The sequence below is a fragment of the Erythrolamprus reginae genome, chromosome 1 (genome assembly GCF_031021105.1).
Source record: "Erythrolamprus reginae isolate rEryReg1 chromosome 1, rEryReg1.hap1, whole genome shotgun sequence".
Lineage (NCBI taxonomy): Eukaryota > Metazoa > Chordata > Lepidosauria > Squamata > Dipsadidae > Erythrolamprus > Erythrolamprus reginae.
In genome coordinates, this window is record NC_091950.1 from 67,588,834 (window position 1) to 67,614,709 (window position 25,876).

Consider the following 25,876-nt stretch of genomic DNA (forward strand, 5'->3'; position numbering starts at 1 on the left):
GCTGAAAGAAACTTACTCAGAGCAAGTTACAGTAATGAAACAAACCCTGCAAAGACTTAGGGCTTGAAAACATTCTTCACAGAGAGTAACAATGAAAGAGCTTGGGTACATTAATAGCACCTGGTTAGGGCTAGAAGGAAATATCTGGAGCAAGTAAAGCAATGAAGAAAAAACCCCCTATAAAGACAGGTGTTGGAATACATTCTTGGCAGAGATTAACAATGAAAGAGCTTGCAAGCTGTAAAAGCTGGGAACATCATTAGCACCTGGCTAGGGCTAGAAAGAAACATTTGAAGCAAATGAAGAATGAAAAAAAAAAATCAAAGGCAGGGTTTGGAATACATTCTTGGCAGAGATTAACAATGAAAGAGCTTGCAAGTGGTAAGAGATAGGAACATCTTTAGCACCTGATTAGGACTAGAAGGAAACTTACTCAGAGCAAGTAATGAAACCAACCCTGCAAAGACTTAGGGCTTGGAAAACATTCTTCACAGAGAGAAACAATGAAAGAGGCTGCAAGGTAAGAGCTGGGAAGATAGTTAGCAGCTACCGTGTTTCCCCGAAAGTAAGACAGTGTCTTACTTTCTTTTTATCCCCAAAAGCCCCACTATGTCTTACTTTCGGGGTATGTCTTAGATTGGAAAAAATAAGACCCACCCGGCCAACCCACCTACCCGAACCCGCAACACCCGTGTCCAGTAAAAAGTAGTATTTTAAAAAATCTTCTTGAAAAATCTGGGTCTTCATTTTTACCCACCGGGGGGGACAGAGAGCCCGAAGCACCCTCCCCCCACACACAAACAAACAGAGACACATCCGCATCCCCACCTGCCCGCCCCGTCCGGGCCCCGCCATGACGTGGCAGCCGCGGCTGGTGCACACGTCGGCATTGACACTTGTCCGCCCACCCGGCGTCTCCGAAGCTTACCGGTCTCTGGCGGGCACCTTTCGGCAGGAGAAGCCTTCGCCGGGCTGCTTCGCTGCTTGTTCCCCGACGACGGACAACGTCCGGCCGGCTTAGTCGGGACGGGCAACACGGCATCCGCTCGAGACGCCGGCGGGAGCAGCGGGAGCAGCAGGAACAGCAACATTTGGATCAGACGGAGGCGGCGGTGATGTATGGAGGGGGGGCGGCGCGGAAGTGGGCAGGAGGCGGCAATACCCCCGTGTTTCCCCGAAAGTAAGACATGTCTTACTTTCGGGGTACGGCTTATATTAGCCGACCCCCCTGAAACCCCCGATACGTCTTACAATCGGGGGTGTCTTACTATCGGGGAAACACGGTAGTTAGGGCTTGGGGGGGAAAGCTACATTCAGTGTATAAGCCGCACCCTAATTATCAGCCTATTTTAGGGAGGAAAAAGGTGCATCTTATACACCAAAAAGTACAGTATGTATGTATGTATGTATGTATGTATGTATGTATGTATGTATGTATGTATGTATGAATGTATGTATGTATGTACGTATTCATTAATTCATTCATTCATTCATTTAATTCCTATGCCACCCCTCTCAGAAGACTCGGGGTGGCTTACAACATATAAAAAACAGTAGGTAACAATAAGATTAAATCCAATTAAATTAAAATTACATAACTATCTAAAATCCCTAGTTATATTAAAATCAATCACCCAATTTGTACAGCAACCATGCAATCATTTGTTGGCCAGGGGCTAAGGTCTAATTGACCCAAGCCTGGTGACATGAGTCTTAAGACTCCTATGAAAGGTGAGGAGGGGGGGGGCAGTACTCTGGGAGAAGCTGATTCCAGAGGGTCAGGGCCCCCACAGAGAAGGCTCTTCCCCTAAGTCCCACCAAATGATATTGTCTAGTTGACAGAACCTGGAGAAGGACGACTCTGTGGGACCTAACCGGTCACTGGGATTCATGTGGCAGGAGGTGATCCCGCAAGTAATCTAGTCTGATGCCATGTAGGGCTTTATAGGTCATAACCAACACTTTGAATTCAGTCCGGAAACCAATTGGCAGCGAGTGTTGCCAATTTATTTATTTGTTACATTTATATGGCCATTTATCTCACAAAAAATTACTCTGGATGACATGCAACAATTTATTAAAACACTGTATTTTTTAAAAAGATGATTATTAAAATGACAAAACACTCATTTTTTCAATATAAAATTATATTTCAATTTAAAAACCACATGGCCCAGAAGGGAGTGAATATCAGCCTCAGTGAAGGAGCCATCGAAACATTTCACTGGTCCTTTGGGATTCCCGTAGCCAGGTCTTAAGGGATTTCCTGATCATTAATAGGGATGGCGCTAACTTCATTTCTCGTGTTAGCTCATTAGAGCTCTAGCACAGAGGTCTCCCCAACTCCCAGTTCGAGGACCGCCAATGGTCCGCAGCATGCCAGAAACAGGGCGGTGCAAACAAGCAAAGCCTTATCTGTGGGACGCAGGCAGCATGTAAAACGGGTGAAATGCTCCCGGTCCGCTCGTGCCTGTCAGTCGTGAAGGGAACACGAGGCTCCACTCACCTGCCTGGATGCCGTCATTTGGGTTCTTTTACCCTCTGCACATGCACGCAATGCCTTGCCTTTCGTAAGCTACTTAAAACCCACCTCTGCCGCCAGGCATGGGGGAATTGAGATACTCTTTCCCCCTAGGCCTTTACAATTTTATGCATGGTATGTCTGTATGTATGTTTGGTTTTTATATAAAAGGGGTTTTAATAGTTTTTAGTATTGGATTATTATTGTACGCTGTCTTGGTATTGCTGTTAGCCACCCCGAGTCTCCGGAGAGGGGCGGCATACAAATCCAATAAATAAATAAATAAATAAATAAATAAATAAATGCACAGACGGTAAAAGAATCTAAATGGCAGGTTCCAGAGCCTCGCGCTCCCTTCACTACCGGCTCTCTGATGACTGACAGGTACGAGTGAACTGGGAGCATTTCACCCCTGATGTAAAACCACGCTCCCTCCAATCCACAGAAAAACCTCTCCGTGGAACCGGTCCCTGGTGCCCAAAGGTTGGGGGGGCACTCTTTAGCACACTACTTGTGTAAGGAAAAGCTGCAATCACCCTCAAAAGGAGGCATTCCATCATCATCATCATCATCATCATTATTATTATCTCCGAGACCGCCTTCTGCTGCACGAATCCCAGCGATCTGTCAGGTCCCACAGAGTTGGCCTTCTCCAGGTCCCGTCTACAAAACAATGTCATCTGGCAGGACGCAGGGGAAGAGCCTTCTCTGTGGCGGCCCCGACCCTCTGGAACCAACTCCCCCCGAAGATTAGGATTGCCCCCATCCTCCTTGCCTTTTGCAAACTCCTTAAAACCCACCTCTGTCGTCAGGCATGGGGAAATTGATTCCCCTGGGCCCTCTCCGCTTTATGTATGGTCTGTATGAGATGTTTTTTTATATTAAGGGTTTTTAAATTGTTTTTAACTACTGTATTTGTATTGTTTTGTTGTTGTAAGCTGCTCCGAGTCTCCAGAGAGGGGCAGCATACAAATTTAATTATTAATAATAATAATAATAATAATAATAATAATAAATAATAATAATAATCAGCATAGTGATCTCATTTGCTGTGTCGAAATCCAGCATAGTGATCTCGTTTGCTGTGTTGTACTGACATAATAATAATAATAATAATAATAATAATAATAATAATAATAATAATAATTAGACAATACTCAATATCACGGGGCGGGGGAAAGAAATCAAGTCTGCTGTCCCAATGCGGTTCATAGATTTCGAAACAAAAAAAAATAATGCAGAGAAAAGCGCTGAGTGCCAACTTCTTCCATGTTTTCTATTCCAGAGCGCAGTCAAAACAGAAGTTATGATAGGCAAGCATGATTAGTAAATGCTTTGTGCCCTTAAAGAGCAGCAATTACAGGCATGTGAAGAGAAGGAAAAGAAGCCCCTGAGATGCTCTCCGTCACATGCCTCCCGAGAGGCAGCAGGCCATTAAAATTCCATGATGTAGAATCAAAAACAGCCTGGGAACAGCCAGGAGGCAATACAGCAAATTAATATACCAACCATCTCCTGGGAAAGGGACAAAAAAAAATGCAGAAAAATCTCTTCGCATTGGAAAATAAAATTATACTACTAATGATAACAGCCACCAAACACAGAGACGCCGAGTACTTCTAATGATGGGTGTGGAATTCCCAGTGCTGCTTCTAATGCTTTGAGAGAAGTCTCAACACATCACAGACAGAAATCTAGAAAAAGAAATCTTGCTATAGTACAATTTATACAGTCTTTTAACTGAATCTTCCAAGGAAACCTCAACAAAGCCATCTCCTTGACACGAAAGAGCTCCTCCTTGCACACTTGTGGCCTCATATGCAACAATCTAGCTGGCGGCTCTGTTTAAATGAAGCAGTGGGTTACCAGGTAATCACTACGCTACCAAAATAAACTGAATCATAAACCATTTGAGAGGCAAAGAAAATATGAGCTATAGTACAAGGCTCCCTCCCTCCAGGATCTGCTTGACAGCAGTACTTCCAGTAGTGTAATACATCTGCAAAGGCAGACAGCAAAAAAAAATAAAAATTTAAATGCCAGTCTAAAAAAAATAGGGAAACCAATTAGTAAAATAGTGGGATAAATAACTGCAAGCAAAACTAACTGTGGTTTCTAAAAATTATTTATTCATGTTTCTTTCATTTTGGTGAAAGTGGAAAATCGTTTATTTAATTTAACCGAGAAAGACTATAGTCTTATTTGGGGGGGAAATTGAATAATTTGTACTTTTAATTGAAAATTCAGATTTAAAAAACCTTATATTTAAATTTAAATTAAATATATATATATATATGTAATATATATCTCCATATATTTAAAACTCCATTTCCCTAAGGACTGAAGGAAACACACCCAGTACTGGAAAGCTGGTCAATCCAAAGGTTCTTAATAAGTGAAAAGCAGTTAACAATTAATTTCTAAAAGTGATTAGAAAAGGAGAGATACAAAACTAGTGTCTTTTTAACGGTGTCAACTGTGTTTTGAACAAGATGGCTCTTTCCTCATCTCACAGATCTCTAAACTGGCTGGGCATTGCTGTTTTGTAGTCTCCTCATGAGCAGTAACTGTCTGGAGTACTTCTAGATGATCTCAAATTTTCTCCTAGTCTGAAAAGAATGATGAAGACTCTTTGCTGACTTTTCATTCCATATGGTCGTCAGCTCCACTTTTCACAGAGCCATTTTTTTCTGGCATTTCTTCCCAATAAATCATATTAATCAGAAGGAAAAGGGGGGGCATGATCGAAACATTTAAATATGTTAAAGGGTTAAATAAGGTTCAGGAGGGAAGTGGTTTTAATAGGAAAGTGAACACAAGAACAAGGGGACACAATCTGAAGTTAGTTGGGGGAATTATCAAAGGCAACATGAGAAAATATTATTTCACTGAAAGAGTAGTAGATCCTTGGAACAAACTTCCAGCAGACGTGGTTGGTAAATCCACAGTAACTGAATTTAAACATGCCTGGGATAAACATATATCCATTGTAAGATAAAATACAAGAAATAGTATAAGGGCAGACTAGATGGACCATGAGGTCTTTTTCTGCCGTCAGTCTTCTATGTTTCTATCATATTACAGACCTTATAAATGAAAACAGCTAAACTAAATCCAGAATCTTATTGCTTCTTCCCTATCCCTTGTTTTTTGTAACCTCTTGTCAACGGAACTGTTCTTTAAAACTGTATGCATTTTGATCAAATCAATATTATAAAATATTTGCTTGGTCCTAATAAAGGTTTTTTCTCCCTATAGAGCAGGGGTGTCAAACACGTGACCCGCAGGCCAAATAGGTCTGTGATAGGCCGAGAGTTGTCCTACGGGACTATCCCAGAGATGCTAAGGGACCAGCTTGTTTTCAAACGCGCCGCTTCCCCGGGCAGCCGGCTTTGCTCACCGCCGCCAGGCTTGACGTCAGTGGCCCCCTGCTGCCCCGACAGCAACCCCCCGACCGCTGTGCTCGCCTTGTGCCGTGGGGGGGGCGCTTGCAAGCCCCTCACCTTCACCACCTCCTCTTCCACCGCCCCGCTGCCTGAGCCCATTTACAAGGTGCTGGTGGAAGATCCGGTGTCACTTTTGCAAAAGGTAGACAATCTGCTTTTGCAAAAGTTAGGCGATCGGCTCCTGCGCAGGGTTGAAAAACCCTGCGTGGCAGGCCATTGCTAAGTGCGCCAGCGTGCACCTGCGCACCTTAGAGGGAACGGTGATCGCAGCATACCTTTGCCTATCCAGTCCATGCGACCCCACCCCTCTGAGCAAACTAAATCCTGATATGCCCACAATGGGATTGTGTTTGACACCACTGCCATACAGTAATGGCTATGAATATGATTGTGTTTCATTATGGTGAGTACTTTTAATGCTTTCTTATACAAAGCTTTTTTACTTTTATAAAATTCTTCTTAAGGTTACTTGTTAATAAACTTTCATGATCATTAATCATCTTGGATATCCATCCAAGATTATCTTTAGAAATGGTAGAAATGAAATTTTGGACAAATATACTGTATGTTTTCATACAGACTTATATGTTCCAAAATCAACAACAACAACAACAACAACAACAACAACAACAACAACAACAACAAAGTATCATTTTATGTGATGTGAAAACAAAGCATTTGATTACCTGGCTGAGCAGCGTGCTGGTGAGCATCTTCGGTGTGAAGCATCAGCAAGAACATCCAGGGAATACAGTGGAGATAATGGACTGAACTATAAATTTAAAACATGGGCAGTTAATAACATGCCAAGTTACTTGTTTCTTTCAGAGTATAAGATGCTCCAGAGTATAAGTATTAATTTTGGGGGAGAAAAACAAGAAAAAATAATCTGCCTCTGCCTATCAGCATCCATCAGTATTCATCTGGCTAACCTCCTTGCAGCAAACAGCCTGGTCAGCTTCAGCACGTTATTATAGCCTGATTCAGCATGAGTAGCTGATTGGTGGTTGGGCTGGCCTTCCAGAATACCACCAATCACCTGTTCCAGGCTACAGGGATCGCCGCAGCCCAACACCTCCTACATGCGTCTCATTTTTGGTCTCCGTGTGTTGCGTTTTTGGCACTGCATGCCCTGTTTTGGACCTGTCCCAAGCTGCAGGGATTGCCACAGCACATCGCTGCCAATCGATCCTTCCACATGTTTATTTATTATTTATTTATTTACTGGATTTGTATGCCGCCCCTGTCCAGAGACTCGGGGCGGCTAACAGCGACAATAAAACAGTGTACAATAGTAATTTGGTATTGATGATTAAAAATCAATTAATATAAAAACCAAACATACATACATACATACCATGCATAGAATTGTAAAGGCCTAGGGGGAAAGAGGATCTCAATTCCCCCATGCCTGGCGGCAGAGGTGGGCTTTAAGTTGTCTACGAAAGGCAAGGAGGGTGGGGGCAGTTCTAATCTCTGGGGGGAGTTGGTTCCAGAGGGCCGGGGCCGCCACAGAGAAGGCTCTTCCCCTGGGTCCCGCCAGGCGACATTGCTTAGTTGACGGGACCCGGAGAAGATCCACTCTGTGGGACCTAACTGGTCGCTGGGATTCGTGCAGCAGAAGGCGGTCCCTGAGGTAATCTGGTCCGGTGCCATGAAGGGCTTTATTGGTCATAACCAACACTTTGAATTGTGCCCGGAAACTGATCGGCAACCAATGCAGACTAGGGAGTGTTGGTGTAACATGGGCATATTTGGGAAAGCCCATGATTGCTCTCGCAGCTGCATTTTGTTGCATTTTCGGCCTCTGCACGGACCGTTTTTGGCCTCCACACGTAACATCTTCAGTTGGTTCCAAGTGGTGGGGATTGGCAACAGGGATTCACACCACCTGGAACTGGCCAAAAATGCAATGCGTAGAGGCCAAAAATGGGGCTTGCAGAGGCCAAAAGTCAACATAGGGAGGCTGAAAATGCAACAAGCGGAGGCACTAATGTGCTGTGGCAATTCCTGTAGCCTAAAATGGGTCTAAAATGGAGCTTGTGGAGGCCAAAAATGTGACATACAGAGGCTGAATATGGCCAAAGGACGGGGGGGCTGGGGGGGCGTCAGCAGAATTCAGTGTATAAGACGCACCACAATTGTCACCCACTTTTAAGGGAGGGGATCCATTTTACACTCTGAAAAGTACAGTATATTATCTGAAAAAAGATGCTTGAATTCAATCCTACACAGCCTATGACCATTTATGGTATCATCCAGTATAGGTAACTCTGAGCCAATCTCATATCTATCAATTGTACAACCAGCACAAATTGAGAACCAGTTGATAACCAAATATTTTTTTCTCCTGTTTTAAGATACATCAGGAATTGGGACTTATCTTCACAAACCAGATCTCTAAGATATCTTCAAAGTATTGGGAAATATTATTTATTCGGCTATCAAGCCTATTCTCATTTGTACATGTTTTCTTATGTATCAGTTAACAAACTTGTCATGAACCCTGACAGCTTGGAAACTGTCATAAATGCCTCTTTAATAATACAAACAGATAACTGACATAGTGACATGACATAACAGCAGAAGCTGTTATTAAGAATAACATAAGGAACAGAATGTATTAGCTTTACCAGCAGAAAAAAAATCATTTATCAGAAACAATTAAAAAGGCATAATCTATTTATTATTCATTTATTGTACACGAGCTATTGGAATATCAAAACTTATTCACAGATAGATTTTCTTCTCGAACACAAGCAGTGATTGAAGTTCTTTTAAAAGATGTCAGCTGTTCAAACATAAAGTAAGGTAAGTGGCACAGCCCTCCTTAGAGAAGAGTGAATAGAGTAGCATATTCTTGTATGTTAAAAACTTTTCTCTGTGTGTATATTAGAAGCAGGTTACCTTAGATATTTCTATTTGATTAGTCAAATTTGAATATTCATTTGGAGATTTCAAGATGGGAAATCATTCAAATGTTCAATTCCCAAATGCCCTGCTTAGTTTTTAGATCAACTCAATCTTCAGAAATGCTTTCTGACAAAAGACCGCGATGAAAAACATAAACTGCAATAGAATAAGATCATATTACGAACTCCATCTTCATTAGTCCTGCAAATTTTAATGTTAACGCCTTTTTCTCTTTCCTAATTAACTATGTCAACAGTTAACTTTTATTTTTTTTAAAAAAACACCTTCTTTTAACTTTGAGGACAACATTCTTCAATTATTACAAGATCTTTCTATCAAGGAAGCATAAATTGTAACAAAAAACAACTACAAAACTAAATACTCAAGCCTACTATAATTAAACAATCCCATTAAATTAGATTATTTGGTCACAGATTCTAATATCCAAATATATGGTAAAGAGGATAGTTCGCTCAGATTCATAAATAACTCTCCTTACATTTGCAACTGTCTTTCTGCCTAGAAAGTACAAATTCACCCAAAAAGGGTCTGATAGTAGTAGCTGACTTTCAACAGTCCCAGGTATGCAAAACAAAAGTGATTTTGAAAAAAGAGGGGTTGGTGAAATTTTAATATTATTTAGAGTGAAACAAAACCGAGGTTTTTTATTTATTTTTTATTTATTGTTTGAGTTGGAAGGGACCATGGGGGTCATCAAGTCCAACCTCCTGCCTAACCAGGAACCCTATAGCATCCTAGCCAAATGGCAGTCCAATTTCCTCTTTAAAATGTCCGAGTATTGGAGTTCACAACGTCCGCTGGTAGGTTGTTCCACTGGTTGATTGTTCTGACCGTCAGGAAGTTCTTCCTTATTTCCAGGTTGAATCTCTCCTTGGTCAGCTTCCAGCCGTTGATCCTCGTCCGGCCCTCCGGTGCCCTGGAGAATAAAGTGATCCCCTCCTCTCTGTGGCAACCCGTCGTATACCTGTAGACTGCTGTCATGTCCGCTCTGGCCCTCCTTTTCTCTAGGCTATCCATGCCCAGTTCCCACAGTCTCTCTTTGTAAGTCTTGGTTTCTAGACCCCTGATCATTTTGGTTGCTCTTTTCTGCACCTTCTCCAGAGTTTCAATGTCTTTTTTGAAGTGTGGTGACCAGAACTGAACACAGCACTCCAGGTGTGGTCTGACCAGGGTGTAGTAGAGTGGTATTAAGATTTCCCTGGTCTTGGAGTGTATTCCCCTGTTGATGCATCTTAGGATTGTATTGGCTTTTTTGGCTGCTGCTGCACATTGTTGGCTCATGTTTAGTTGATAATCCACCAACACTCCGAGATCTCTTTCACCGTCACTACCGCTAAGAGGGGTTTCTCCCAGACTGTATGTGTGTCCAGGTTTTTTTTTTACCTAGGTGAAGGACTTTGCTCTTGTCGATGTTGAACATCATTTTGTTGGTGTTGTCCCACTGTGTTAGTCTGTCCAGGTCTTTCTGTAATTTGAGCCTGTCTTCAAGGGTGTTGGCTACCCCCGCCAGCTTGGTGTCGTCTGCGAATTTGATTAGTTGCCCTTCTATTCCCTCGTCCAGGTCATTGATGAAAATGATGAAGAGCACAGGGCCCAGGACAGAACCCTGTGGTACCCCGCTGCCTACTTTCTTCCATGTGGATTTGGAACCGCTGACGACAACTGCTAATCCATCTGCATGTGTTGTAATCCACCCCACTTTTTTCTAATTTGTTGATTAGGAGATTGTGGTCAACTTTATCGAAAGCTTTGCTGAAGTCTAAGTATATGAGGTCCACTATGTTGCGCTGGTCTACTGATTTGGTAATGGTGTTGAAAAAGGATATGAGATTGGTTTGGCATGATTTGTTTCTGACAAACCCGTGTTGGCTGTTGGATATTATCCTGTTTGTTTCCAGGTAGTGGCAAAGCTGTTTTTTTATTATTTTCTGCAGTATTTTTCCAGGTATTGAAGTCAGACTAATAGGTCTGTAGGTTGGTTCTGAACAGGGGCAAACACTGTTGATTCAAAACTGAAAATGAGAGCTGTTTTAAAAAATGAAGTATGATTTCATTTTACAGGTGGTGGTACATGAGCTAATCTACACACTTAGAAATTACATGAGTGGTACCTGAGCTAATCTACCCACTTACAAATTAAACATTTACCCAGACATAATTTTGTTGAGATGTCAACATCAGTGGGCATCAATGTAAGCATGGTGTATGGTTATAAAACAATGGCATAACTAAAATCCCTGTTTCTCTGCTTCACAATTGTATGTAAGTAGATATTAGCATGATTGAAAATATAGCTACAAAATATGGTAAGAGAGAGAAAAATTAGGAGACTGAATAGAGACTGAAAAGTCATAAATACAGAAGAATTGACAGAAACATGCAAATAATATTTGCAGCTACAAAGAAAATTGTAGAAAGCTAACATTCTGGGGTTCTGTTTGGTACAAGGAGCCATAGTGATCTGCTGGACCCAAACAATGGGGCTGCCTTACCTCTTGGACCCAGGCTGCAATGTGGAAGAAATTGGAAGCCAGCACTTTGTTCTTTCTAGAGAGATAGAAATCAAATGAGAGAAAATACGAAGTAGATCCAGCTTACCTGGCTGCGATCTCTCATTCCCATTGCTGGCAACCAGAAACTAGAGAGAGATGGTAGGAGAGATGAAGTTGAACAGAGCAGGAAAATAGAGTTGGAAGAAATGAAGAAAGAAAGAAAAAAATGATGCATAAAGAAGAAGAGAAAAAAGATTAAACATCCTTGTTAGGCAGATTTGCTAAAGTTAGTTATAAGACAATAGGAATTAATCTAAATATTAATGGAAGACAGAAAATTCAATCCAATGGAGCACACCCACAGGAAGCCACGTTATCTTTAACACTCACCCAAGATGAGGGCATTAGGATATTACAAATACCCTAATTTCCTTTCAGAAAGAGAAATTTCAGTATATCGCCTATCAAAAATATGATTAGAATGATCTGAAGCCAGGAAAATCTAATTTCAAAAATGCTGAATTTTTTTACTACTAGGATATCCTTTCTATTACAACTAAGTGGTTACACCATTTAGCACTGACATCTCTTTTGTTTGTTTGTGTTGGGATTTTGTGTTATTTATATGTGCACATTTAAAGGGGCTAAAGCATATGATTCAACTAATGGGAAGTAGTCCAATGGCCATTATTAAAAGGAGTGGGGGAGGAAATAAGAGCAAATACATGATCAATTCTTCAAAATGCAGCTCCCAATTATTTGTTTAAATTTCGAGATCTCCTGATTTCACAACTATTCTGGGTAGCTTACCAATGAAAAGAAAACAGCCTATAATCAGTGATGGCAAACCTATGGCACAAGTGCCACAGGTGGCACATGGAGCCATATCTGCTGACATGCAAGCTGTTACCCTAGCTCAGCTCCAAGGTGCATGTGCATGCCGGCCAGCGGATTTTCGGGTCGCCCAGAGGCTCTTGGAGGGCATTTTCAGCTTCCGGAGAGGCTCCTGGGGGAATGGAGGGCATTTTTGCCCACCCCAGGCTCCAGGAAAGCTAATAGAGCCTGGGGAGGGTGAAAAACAGGCCTTCTGAACCCAAAAGAAATTGGGAAATAGGTTTCAGGCCTTCAGAGGGCCTCCAGGGAGTGGGGGAGGCCATTTTTGCCATACCCAGGCATTGAATTATGGGTGTGGGCACTCGCGCATGCGCGATAGCATACGCACATGTCTTTTGGCACCTGAGGGCGAAAAGGTTCACCATCACTGGCCTCTATCTAAGGAAAAAGAATCCAACTGATTAGAAGGAAGAATCAAAAACCAAAAGGACTCAACCACATCTTAATCCAAGGTTTGGGGAGATAATCAGGTCTTTAAGAACCTGCAGAAAAGCTAAACAGTTAGAATAGTAGAGATAATTTAAAGGGGGGGGGGTGTCACTGTAGGATAACAGGATCTATCGTCAAGAAGACATGCTTCCTAGGTCCTGAAACATGACACTGCTTAATCAATAGGACTCGGAGTGTAGCCTCACTAGCTGATCTCACTGAACAGGCAGGAGACAAGTGGTCCCTCAAGGAGCCAGGCCATATGACATGAAGAGGGGGCAACAACCAACATCTTGAATTGCCCACTGACAGCCATGCAGCTCAAAAGCAACAGGGACACGTGTTTGGACTGCAACACACATTATACTATATTCCACTGCCCTCCAATCTGGGTCATTTTAGCTTCTGAGAGGTTTTCCAGGACAGACCCATGTACCACATTACAGTGAGTGGACCAATCAAGAGTAAACAATATATGAGTTGCTGCCTGAAGGGCTTCCTGGAAGAACCTATGTAAAGGCCTTCTTGGCCACAGTTGCCACCTTCTTTGATGAAGAGGGGTGGGTGGGTAGTCAAACAAATACAGGCACTGTTTGCCAAAATATGCTGAAACAATTTCCTTCATCAATCCTACAAAGTGGAAAAAAAATCTAATTATTTATTATGAGAAGCAGCACCCATAGGATCTGATGCTTTCCCATATTCAGGCAATGCTATGATATACAAATAAAGGGTTGGAGCTTGCAGCATGCATCATTTTCCCCCCTTCTCCAACACTCCCTATGGATGCCTCCATGGACAGACTTTCATGGTTGATCTATGACATACATTATAGTAAACTTAAACTAATGAATATTTGCTTCCTGCCCAACCCCAAAGTTCTAGATCTTTATCTACTGTGCCCAGATGCTTACTCTTTTTGGCAGGAATCACCAATGATGTGGCTAATCCTCTCAGTACCCATTGCATTCATGATGGTCTCCTGAAACACAAAGTAAGAGGGGGAAAGACTAAGGCTAAAACTACACTGACTCATTTACTGAAATCTAAGTCAGCCTCAACTAACTACAAATAGAGTGAGGTAGAAGAGTTGTTTGGATCCAAAAGGATCATGCAAGACTACTTGGACAGTGGAAGACGAAAAGGACAGACGAAGGAAAAGTGTGTATTTTAGTATAATCTTTTGTGGGATAAGAAACCATTTTCAGCTTTTTCGGTATTAGAGCAGAGTTTCAAAATGACTGTCACAAAAGTGGTGTTCATGATATAAAACTGGGGTCCCCAAACTTGGCAACTTTAAGTTGTGAAATTAAGAAATTAAAGAATATAGTGAAACAATCTTACAGGTCAACTTTCATGCTTAATGGAATCATTTTACCTAAAACAGGTGTCTCCAACCGTGGCAGCTTTAAGACTTGTGGACTCCAACTCCCAGAGTTCCTCAGCCAGCTTTGCTCTGGGAGTTGAAGTCCACAAGTCTTAAAGTTGTCAAGGTTGGAGACCCCTAACCTAAAACATACGGAGAGAGCTGGTTTGATGTAGTGATTAAGGTACTAGGCTAGAAACCAGATCATCGTGACTTCTAGCCCTGCTTTAGCTTGAAGCCAGATAGGTGACTTTGGGCTAATAATTCTTTCTTGGGAAGAAGGTGGCAATGGCAAAGCTAAAAAATGTTGCCAAGAAAATTGTAGATAAACTACAACAACAAAAACAAATAAAAAACATCACCAACAACACAATCACTGCTTTGTTTAAGTTGGATCAAGGAGCAACACTTTAGTGATAACAAAAAATTAAGTTGATTGAATCCTGATTAGTATTTAGAATGAGAGATTTAGACAGCAAATCCCAGGACTGAAGGTTAACTGGGAAGATGGGAAAAAGCAGAAGGCAAGGTAAACCTACTTCTATAGTCTGCCAAGAAAATTATGTAAGCACATCTATACAGCCATCAAGATTCCAGCTGAACTCAATGGTGTCTTGGCTAATATTATTCTGATTAAAGGTAATAGTCCCAATATAATAATAATAATGCCTCAGCTTGAATCTAATTGACTTTGAGAGGTTTAAGAATAGGCAATCTCAAGACCACACAAAAAGCTCAACCGCAACCCGGTTGAAAAACACAGTCTATGAACTTTCTCCTAGAAGTTTGTACCATTGAGTTCAATGGCACTTACTTGAAAAATTGTATTACAGTGTTGTTTGTTTGTTTGTTTGTTTGTTTGTTTGTTTGTTTGTTTGAATACAAATACAAAAGATACAAAGTAATAAGCAAAGTTGAATATAATATCTAAACTAACCTCATTAAAAAACCATTTATTATAAAAAGACATAAACATGTCTTTTTATAATAAATTCATACACTTGGCCATGAAGGGTGTACAATTCATGGCCCCCAGGCCTGCCGGAAGAGCCAGGTCTTCATGACCTTGCGAAAGGTCAGTAGGGTGGGAGTAGTACGAATGTCGGGGGGTAGTTGGTTCCATAGAGCCAGGGCAGCCACAGAGAAGGCCCTTCCCCGTGGTTCCACCAACCTGCATTGCTTAGTCGATTGGCCCTGGAGGAGGCCAACTTTGTGTGTTCTTATTGGTCTCTGGGAGGTGTGTGGCCAGAGGCGGTCCCAGAGATAGTCTGGGCCTGAACCATTATTAGTCTGGCCCTGAGCAATTATCCAGATTGCAAGGATATTATTCCCTACAGGGACTTCCGTTTCAAACTTTGCTAAAAAAAACAAAAAACAAAAAAACCAGAATGAAACGGCAAGCATTTTAGAATGTCTGAATTGTAATTCACTTCTACTGAGGTTGGCATAAAAACTATGCTTATTCTATGTATTTCAAATAAAATGAGCCACATTCTGCCATGTTTGTCAGGCTCCTTGTCCTGTGTTCCAAGCTAAGTTTAAATCTCGGTGACAATTCATCTGTGCAGTATTTAACTATAGCTGAAAGTCTGACAGGCTGTAAATCATACATTTTTTCCCACATTCTACTTCTGTTATTAAACAATGCAGTCACTAAATAAGAAATCAGGATCAGGAATTTCCTCTTTTCAACCCACTTCCCTTTGAAATGTTCACTCCTGTGCTGTTTCACACCTTCTGGCTTTGTTTGCCTCCTAATTCCCCCCCCCCTTAATGAATAAGATGAGTTATTCTTTGTGTTTATATTCACCAGAGAGCAGGGGTGGATTCCAACTTACCTCTCTGCTGGTTTGCTTCCTCCCACGCCACACGTGCACACATGTGCAGTGCAAAAAAAAAAATCAATTTTTTTAAAAAAACTAAAAACAAAATGGTGATGCATGCTCAGAGCTGGAAACTCTGTTTCTGTGCATGTGCAGAAGAAAAAAAAAATTTTTTTTTAAAACCCTCCAAAATTTCAAAAACGTGCAAAAAAATTTCATTAAAAGATTATTTATTGATTGATTGATTGATTGATTGATTGACTGATTTGATTTGATTTGTATGCCGCCCCTCTCCGGAGACTCGGAGCGGCTTACAACAACAAGATGGCAGTGCCCATGAACCGGCACTGTCCAATCTGGTTGTTGACGTCACTGTGACATCACCAGCGGGTCACTACTGGTTCAGGCAAACTGGTCCAAACCGAGTCAAACCCACCTCTGCTGGAGAAGAAGGAAGTAATCCTTGAGCTACACCATCCATTCAGCAACTGTTCAAATTTATGATGATAACAGAGCACCAAAGCTGAAAGTGGCCTTGGTCTTCTAGTCCAGTGTTTCCCAACCTTGGCAACTTGAAGATATCTGGACTTCAACTCCCAGAATTCCCCAGACAGCATTCGCTGTCTGGGGAATTCTGGGAGTTGAAGTCCAAATATCTTCAAGTTGCCAAGGTTGGGAAACACTGTTCTAGTCCATCCATGATGCTGAATGAATGGTGATGAGAACCAGCCCTCATAGCACTGGCAGTCCCAGACCCCTGCCATTGCTATTTGTGGCCTTCCCTGACAGCTTCCTCTGAAAATCAAGGGAAGGTCGCAGGTCATTAGGATAAGCCTCTGCCACCCATAAACTTTCCTCCAGCCCCTCCGAGGTTGAGCTTCACTGGCCAATTTCATATCCTCACGCCCCCTTCCCAATATGCACCACACCTCCACAGTCTCACGCTGTACCCCCTCACATACTCCGAGTCTTCGGAGAGGGGCGGCATACAAATCTAATAAACTAAACTAAACATACACTGTATGCACTGCACCTCTTATGCACTCCCTCACGCCCTCCCTGACCCATGGCTCTAAACTCACACCCTCATCTCATCCCTGACCCACACGGTACCGTCATGCACCCACTGTGCCCCCCCCATACAACTGCACAGTGTAATCTCTTGTAATTCCTTCCTCTCAAAGCTCCCCATTTTATTGTGGGGAGAGGGAATAATAAGCAAACCTTCCTGTGCATGACCCTTTTTTTTCTTTCTCCCTCTCACAAGAAAAGGTTTTTAATTTTTTTTTTTATTGTGCTTGTGTCATTTTTATAAATACAATGGTACATCTACTTACGAACTTAATTCGTTCCATGACCAGGTTCTTAAGTAGAAATGTTTGTAAGAGGAAGAAGCAATTTTTCCCATAGGAATCAATGTAAAAGCAAATAATGCATGTGATTAGGGAAACCACAGCCCTGTTTCCTGCCAGGAGATTCCTAGAGAGGCCCCACAGAGGCTACTCCCCACCTTTTCCGGCCTTGTTTCCTCCCAGGAGATTCCCACAGAGGCTACTCCCCGCCTTTTCTAGCCTTGTTTCCTCCCAGGAGATTCCTAGAGAGGCCTCACAGAGGCTACTCCCCGCCTTTTCTAGTCTTGTTTCCTCCCAGGAGATTCCTAGAGAGGCCCCACAGAGGCTACTTTTCTGGCCTTATTTCCTCCCAGGAGATTCCTAGAGAGGCCCCACAGAGGCTACTCCCCGCCTTTTCTAGCCTTGTTTCCTCCCAGGAGATTCCTAGAGAGGCCCCACAGAGGCTACTCCCCGCCTTTTCTGGCCTTATTTCCTCCCAGGAGATTCCTAGAGAAGCCCCACAGAGGCTACTCCTCGCCTTTTCTGGCCTTGTTTCCTCTCAGGAGACTCCTACAGAGGCCCCACAGACGCTACTCCTCGCCTTTTCCGGCCCTGTTTCCTCTCAGGAGACTCCTAGAGAGGCCCCACAGAGGCTACTTCCCGCCTTTTCCGGCCTTGTTTCCTCCCAGGAGATTCCTAGGGAGGCCCCACGGAGGTTTCTCCCTGCCTTTTCCAGCTACAGTTTCGGAGATTCGGTTTTGTAATTGGAAAATGATTCTTGAGAAGAGGCAAAAAACTCTTGAATACCCAGTTCTTATCTAGAAAAGTTTGAAAGTAGAGGCATTCTTAGGTATAGGTACCACTGAAACTCAAAGCAGTAAACATACTTAATACGCCTCCCTTTTCTTCTTTTCCCTACAATAACATCCCTGTACGGTGAGTAGGGTTGAGAGTGACTGGCTCAAAGTCACCCAATTTGCTTCCACATCTAACGTAGGACTCGCAGGCTCCTGATTTCCAACCTGATGCAAATTGGACAGACACACAATGAGGAATACACCTCAGTTTCCATGTTCACAACTCCCAGCTCTGAGAACATTTAGGGATGCTGACATCACAGCATTTCTTTCAATGTGTATTCTCCACTTTAGGCCTGCTTACTTTCTTGTAAAAGCAACAGAAAAACTAAGGATGTTTAACTGATGGGTAACTGACTGCAATCAAATGACTGAGTAATGTTGCGAAGGTCATAAATGCAGATGTTGATCACATAAAGTTATCTTTTTCAGCATCTAACGTATCCCAATCCTAATTCTGAATTATCACTGAGTGTGGGAGATAATAAGAAAGGACTACCTATATTTTCTATTCCATTCAAGGAATCAAGATGGGAACATTTACGACAATTATTGTGCTATGGATTATATGAAAGTTAGGGGGAGAAAGTTGCCATCAACTATATACCGATAATTTCTATTTATCATATTATGAAAGTGCACAAAAATTGAACACATCATTTAAAATGGTAAAATCTTCTTTCTAATTTTAGACCTAGTGTTAGAGGAAAATTAAACCTTTCCTTCTTTAGTCATGTTCCAGTGAAAAGTACCCAGCGTGTATCAGCCTTAGAGAAAGCATCCATTAGAACATGTTATCAAATAAAAAAACTGAGATAGATTCTAATGACGTATTTAGCATCATATTATTCCCCCAAGGAAATGATGAAAGTTGAAGAGCTTTGTTTGCATTTATTTTTAAAGGTGCACAAACATGGTGATTCAGACACTAATCTTCTTAATTTCAATTAAGTACTTTGCGTTAACTGCAAAATTCTCATATGAAAGCTCATTAGCTTATTCTTAATGGTATACTATTACATGGCATACAGTACTGTATCAAAAGACTAGGTCCTGGTCTAAGAAACTAAGTTACTGAAACAAATAATCTCCTTTAATTGGAACATGATTCCTAGACAATTATCAACCATTTTTGTGGCAAAGCTATTCTACTTTCAACAATTTCTTACAACCAACAGTTCCATATAAGTTTTTCTTTCAACTGAATTGGCCTTACAGATACGTAATACCATACTTACAGCTATAGTTCTTAAAACTGGGGTTAATTATTCCCAAAGTGGTAGTTTGTGCATATCATGGAAATAATGGAGCAATTTGTAATTGCTTCTTTGAATCTAGGATCTTTAGAACTGCCACTGCCAAAACTCTCATGTAAAACTATAGTTTACATTTTTGTGGGGACAATGACATTAGTCAAGACCTGGAAAGGGGGAAATTGGGTCAAACTATTTCAGAACCATTGTGCAAGAAAATAAAGTAACATTCATATTCATATTGATATACTGTAGTGTGTATCATTGTATGTATTCATATGGGTTCTATATAAATAAACTACCTGAAAACTAAGATTATCAATAAAAATGTGAGTTGGTGTCCAGAAACACAAAAAATGCGATCAAATGAAAGGCTTGTGTGAAGGCAACAGCCGGGATGAAAGATGAGCTATTTGTTACAGTAGAGAAATTATTAACTTAAACTGCCGTAATGTTTAAATTTACAGTTTATTACTGTGTAAATTACAAGTGATACTTTGGGTAATTAGCAGCTTGCTGGCAGGGAGCTCAGAATGAAACTCATTATTTATTATTACAATTTAGAAGAGAAGAGAGGAGGGGAAGCAGTGACCTCCATCCACTGCGAATGACATAGATCCCTTTAAGGTGATGAAGATGAATTAAACAAGTAAATATTATTTTTCTCATTAGAGGAACCTTTAAAAAGCTTAGGACCCTAGGCTTTTACCAGTGGCCTAACAGTCCTTGTCCAAGACATAATATTCACTGTAACTGAAAACATATTTCGACTCTTTAACTTGATAAGGTAAGTAGAGAGAAAGGGCTTAAAGAATTTGTTGAAGAATCACATTAAAATAAGGCAGCAGCCATTCACATATTAAGCCAATTAACTGATGAGTCAAACTTTTTTAACACATAAGATTTTTCTTTCTAGGCTCAAATGAAATTCCTAAAATAGCAATAGCACTTAGATTTGTTTGCCACTTCATGGTGCTTTACAGCCCATTCTAAGTGGTTTTCAGAGTCAGTATGTTGCTCCCAACAATCTGGGTCTTCATTTCACTGATCTTGGAAGGATGGAAGGCTGAGTCAACCTTCAGCTGATGAAATTCGAACTGCGGGCAGCTGGCAGCAGAATTAGCCTGCAATATTGCACTCCAACTATTGCGCTACCATGGCTCTTAAACAAACTGCACATAGAGTCTAACTACCTTTACACATGCTCCACACAAAACAAATATGCTTCATAGGTGAGATTGCACAATTCCAGCTTCATACACAAAAGGATTCCAAGGATGGTAAGAAATGCTTGGATATATATATTCCATAAAGAATGAAATGATTTGCAAATGACAGGCACAACTCTCGGGATTTAAATCTATTGTAATAAAAGAACCACACTAATATGTCAATCAATATTTATTTCCTCCATCCCAACTATCAAAACAGCTTTCCTCATCAGAGATACCTCTGCTTGGTACCAACATTCTTCTATTTGCAGATTTTATATATATATATTACACACATTCATATTTAGTCAGCCTCCTTTTCATAACAACGTATTATTTTCTGGCAGAACATTATTGCCATTTTAAAAATATTATCAAGACATTTATACATAACTAGTGTTTGTATATGAATACAAAGTTGAAACTGTTAGAATGAATCACATGGCACATTTCACCAATTGGTATATTTCTTGACCTTATGGACTAAACAAATTATCATCCCCTCTAAAGCAATACCTTGCTAACCAGCCTTCTACGGCCCTTCCTAAGACAGCGGGGAGCAACACTGGGAAGGCGGTTCAAGCGAGGGTGAAATCCTGAAAAGAAAGAAGAGTATAATGAGAAAAAAAATACAAACAGAATCAGCTGGAATAAAGAACAGGAATCTTCTGATTTCCAGGTTCTGTTCTATGAAGCTTACTCATCTTACAAACTAGGGTACAAATGCACTATACAGTAATACCTTGTCTTACAAACTTAATTGATTCCAGGACAAGGTTGGTAAGGTGAAAGGTTCGTAAGACGAAACAATGTTTCCCATAGGAATCAATGTAAAAGCAAATAATGCGTGCAAATCCTTCAGGAAAATCCCAAACTTCAGAAGGGAGGTGAACCTAGGGCAGAGAGGAGCAGCGAAAGGGGGCGGGTGGAAGAAGCAAGGCTGGGCTAAAGGCTGAGTGGGAAGGAAGAAAGGTAAGGGGGCGCCCCTCCCTTTTCTTTCTTCAAAAGACACCCTTTCAGTGCCTCTGCAAGCACTCCGTTCTCCTAGCTTTGTTAGTGCAAACTGTTTCCCTCTCCAAGCCGCCCCTCCCTTTTCATTGTTCAAAAAAGAAAAAAAAAGAAATCCCTTCATCCCAGCAGCAGTGGCTTGCGTTGGTAAGGTGAAAATAGTTTGGAAGAAGAGGCAAAAAAATCTTACCGGGTTCGTATCTCGAAAAGTTCGTTAGAAGAGGCATTCGTAAGACGAGGTGCCACTGTATATTGCTGTGCCTTCTTTTCACAAGAGTGAAAAGGTCTTTTTCTGCTGTCAATCTTCTATGTTTCTATGTTTCTATGTGTGTTATAGAGCTGTGATGGTGAACCTATTGCATGTGTGCCACAGGTGGCACATGGAGCCATATCTGCTGGCACATAAGCCATTGCCCTAGCTCAGCTCCACCGTTCATGTGTACACTGACCAGATTATTTTTGGCTCGTGTAGAGGCTCTGGGTGGGAGTTTTTGGCTTCCAGAGGGCCTCTAAGGGGCATTTTTGCCCTCCTAAGGCTCCCAAGCCTCTGGAGGGCAAAAAACAGGTCTATTGGGGCTACTGGAAGTGAGGGAGCGTGGCGTGCACGCATGTGCGGGGGCGGGGGGGCGTGAGTACAATAATGGGAGTGGGGTGCATAGGGCCATTGAATTATGGGTATGGGTACATGTGTGTGTGCGATAGCACTTGAGGAAGAAAAAGTTCGCCATCATTGTTATAGAGCAGTGTTTCTCAACCTTGGCAACTTGAAGATAGTTGGACTTCAATTCCCAGAATTCCCCAGCCAGCAAATGCAGACTGGGGAATTCTGGGAGTTGAAGTCGAGATATCTTCAAGTTGCCAAGGTTGGGAAACACTGTTATAGAGTATAGGGCAGGGGTGTCAAACTGGCGGCCCACAGGCTGGATGAGTCACATGCATGCCAAGCCTACCATATTTCCACGAAAAAGGAAAACATCAATATACGTCACATGACGGCAATGTGATGTTACGAGTTTGACACTCGTAGTATAGGGTCTATTTCATGGTTAAGCAAGCAAATTCCTTACAGTCAAAGAACTGAAATTAATTCAGGCATACAAAACAGAATCAGAACATATCGCTATTACATCAATTCATATGTATGCAAATTCAATTGGTTTCTATGATCTATGATCCTTAATTTTTGCATTAGACTATAATCCAAGCTACCATTTTATTCTCACCTATACAGTGATACCTCGTGTTACGAAGCCCTCGTCATATGAACTTTTTGAGATACGAACCCGGGGTTTAAGATTTTTTTGCCTCTTCTTCCGAACTATTTTCACCTTACAAACCCAAGCCGCCGCCGCTGGGATGCCCCACCTCCGGACTTCCGTTGCCAGCTAAGCGCCCGTTTTTGCACTGCTAGGATTCCCCTGCTGGGATTCCCCTGCAGCATCGCAAAAATACGGAAGTCCAGAGGTGGGGTTTCCCATGGAGGGGAGCCTCAGGGGAATCCCAGCAGCGCAAAAACGGGCGCTTTGGCTGGCAAAAGGGGTGAGTTTTTGGCTTGCACACATTAATCGCTTTTCCATTGATTCCATTGTTTAATCTTACAAACTTTTCATCTTACGAACCTGTCCCGGAACTGATTAAGTTCGTAAGACAAAGTATCACTTTACTCTGAAAGTTGCATGTGCCTATCACATATCTGATCTGGGCTACAGTTCATCCACAGTACGCAACTATTCACATAAAGAATCTTACCTCTTGTAACAGGCCGAGAGGGCAGAAGGAATGTTGGCTCTGAGATTTTTTCAAGGGTCGAGTCCATTCGTTCCATATCAGACGGGGGTTCAGGTCCCCACTTGGGCAAAAGGTTGGGGACTGTGAATCCTGAGACACATTCGCCCTCATAGAACCAATCACTCTGTTCATCATCACCTAGGAAGGGAATAAAAAGCTATTCAAATATATTCTTACTGTGAATCTCCCTATAAACTAAAAAATCAGAACCACCAAACAGGCAAAGTTACGAAGCTGTGAGTAGAGGACAATCTAAAAGTAGTCACAACCATTTTTTTTTTAAATCTTACAAGCTTGGACAGGCAAAGTAGGAGCACTGTCAAAACTCACTCAGGGGTCTACCAGCTGCAGTATCCCCAGACAATCTGGAAACACCTTTGACTTCTTTTAATATAAAGAGGCAAAGCTGGAGGGCTGTCAAAACGTATCCTGGCCTTTGCTCTTTCGCCTACAGTTGCATTTCACAATTGTTGACATCTTTTGCGATATATCAATTAAAGTGTAGCTGTTAAAAACACTAAATGTATTTCTTACCCAGACTTGACATCAATGAAATCATTAGATTTATTCATAGAAGATTCCACAAATTCACTAATCGTTTTAGAGGACTGGTTTATCACAAAGATTGAGAACCATTCTTCTAAGATAAATCTATCCCTAAATCCATACATGACAACAAAGTTTTAAATTATAATATGTATTGCATCTACTGATGTCTCTTTAGTTATCTGTAGACATTTCCATCTCCCACTCAATTGAACCCATGAGTATCCTTACAATAACTCCTTGCCCTTCTTAGAAGATACAACATATTCAGTAATATTATTACAAGAATGGTAAAGCTACAAGTCCCCACCCCAATATTACGGAAGTGCAACTCACAGCGACCCTTGTCATTTTAGTTGGGTCTGTTGAGCTTCACAGTTCAGCAAACTATGAATGGCCACAAAATGTTTTTCTTTGCTGTAATAAATGGTGTGGGATGTAAAATGGAGATAGCCTTGCACAAGTGATCGCTGAAATCTGCATTATATTTTAAGGCATAATGCTATGCTTTAGCACCACAACACAGACCAAAAAACAGAATTGTATACCATCTTGCAGGTATGCAACCGCTAGAACTGCAAAAGAATTGCAGCAAGCAAAAAACAAAATAACCCTCCAAAGTCTGCAGAGCAATTACGAAGGAATGACTTGTTAACAACTCAAGGAAGAATCAGAATTCAGCCTCAAAATAATACTTCATTTTTTTTATTTTTTTTCTTCTTCTCCTATATAGATTGATTACCTGTGCCTGGTATCAATTTAATTTAATGTAAGCCAATTGGTGTACATTTAAAGCAACAATAAAGTTATTTTAAATCTAAGTCTGAATTATCATTCAAAACACTAAATAATAGAAGAAAAGGGGAATGACCTGTTCTTACCTTGGCGACCTTCGTCATTGGTGAAGAGGCCAGTGTCACTGCTGCTGCATACACTGCTGGTTTCACTGGAAAGGGAAAACAAAGAATTAAGTATATATGCATACATATAAACCATTTTTTTCGGCGTGTAAGATGCACCTTTCCCGCCCCCCCCTAAAAAAGGCTGAAAATTTGGGTGCATCTTATATTCCGAGTGTAGCTTTTACGAAGCTTTGTTTTAGCCCTAAAGAGCGCTTTGCTAGCTAAGAGATTTTCTCTTTGCCTGCTTCTTTCATTGTTGCTCCCTCCAACAATCTGCTGAGCCTTTTTTTTCAGCCCTAATGAGGTGCTAACAGTGAAGCAATCTTCCATGCTTTGCTAGCAAGCAATATTCCCTTTACCTGGCATTCTCATTGTTTCTCTCTGAAGAGGGAGAGAAGTGAATTGTTTTAGAAACTGTTTTTTATCCCCAACCAAGGGGCTCAAAACCAACAAACTAATGTGCTGAATCGGAGCAGACTAAAGACTAGCCAGGTGAATTACCTGGCTGGCAAATTATTTTTTCCCTATTTTCCTCCCCCAAAACTAAGGTGCATCTTATACTCTGAAAAATATGGTACTTTTTTGCTATGAATAAATCCTTCACTGCAAGGAAACTTCTCACAAATTTTCAGCACAACAAATAATAGTGATATTGCTTTATTCCTCTCAACAATTTGACTAATCCTGACAAGGGCACCCCAAAAAACTGGATGGGTAAATATAAAACATATGGAATGAAAAATAAGTTAGGAAAATATGCAGTACTATTAAAAAAGGGACTAAGGAAAAAAAATACATGAATCAATGTCATTGGTTCTTACACATAGTACTTTACGTATGACCAGAACTGGGAAACTAACTTCTTTCACTAAGGCAGTGATTATCAACCTTTTTTGAGCCGCGGCATTTTTTACATTTACAAAATCCTGGAACACACCACCAACCAAAATGAGACAAAATGACACTCTAACACAGTACATATTATACACCATCAGGATAGACATAACCAGCTGAGGCTGAGGCTTCATCTAGTGGTGGCAACATTTATCTCCAGTCCTGACCAGGATTAGAAATC

At 41.3% G+C, this 25,876-nt stretch overlaps 1 protein-coding gene across 21 annotated transcripts in view; it reads right to left on the reverse strand.

Annotated features, from left to right (window-relative positions):
- The window catches only part of GPATCH2L (G-patch domain containing 2 like), a 60,073-nt gene that overhangs the window by 20,700 nt on the left and 13,497 nt on the right, over nucleotides 1-25,876 (reverse strand). For 8 of the 21 annotated variants that reach the window (XM_070754452.1, XM_070754458.1, XM_070754444.1 and 5 more), the window contains exons 3-8: nucleotides 24,781-24,845; nucleotides 23,315-23,491; nucleotides 21,074-21,153; nucleotides 13,631-13,698; nucleotides 11,394-11,448; nucleotides 6,654-6,739 (exon numbers count right to left, since the gene is read on the reverse strand). In XM_070754452.1, the coding sequence (XP_070610553.1) occupies nucleotides 6,654-6,739; nucleotides 11,394-11,448; nucleotides 13,631-13,698; nucleotides 21,074-21,153; nucleotides 23,315-23,491; nucleotides 24,781-24,845 (531 nt within the window). Of the gene's footprint in view, nucleotides 1-6,653; nucleotides 6,740-8,956; nucleotides 9,037-11,393; nucleotides 11,449-11,499; nucleotides 11,540-13,630; nucleotides 13,699-20,734; nucleotides 21,154-23,314; nucleotides 23,492-24,780; nucleotides 24,846-25,876 lie in introns of those variants that run through there. The other 13 variants (XR_011559395.1, XM_070754497.1, XM_070754505.1 and 10 more) reach the window with 5 other exon arrangements.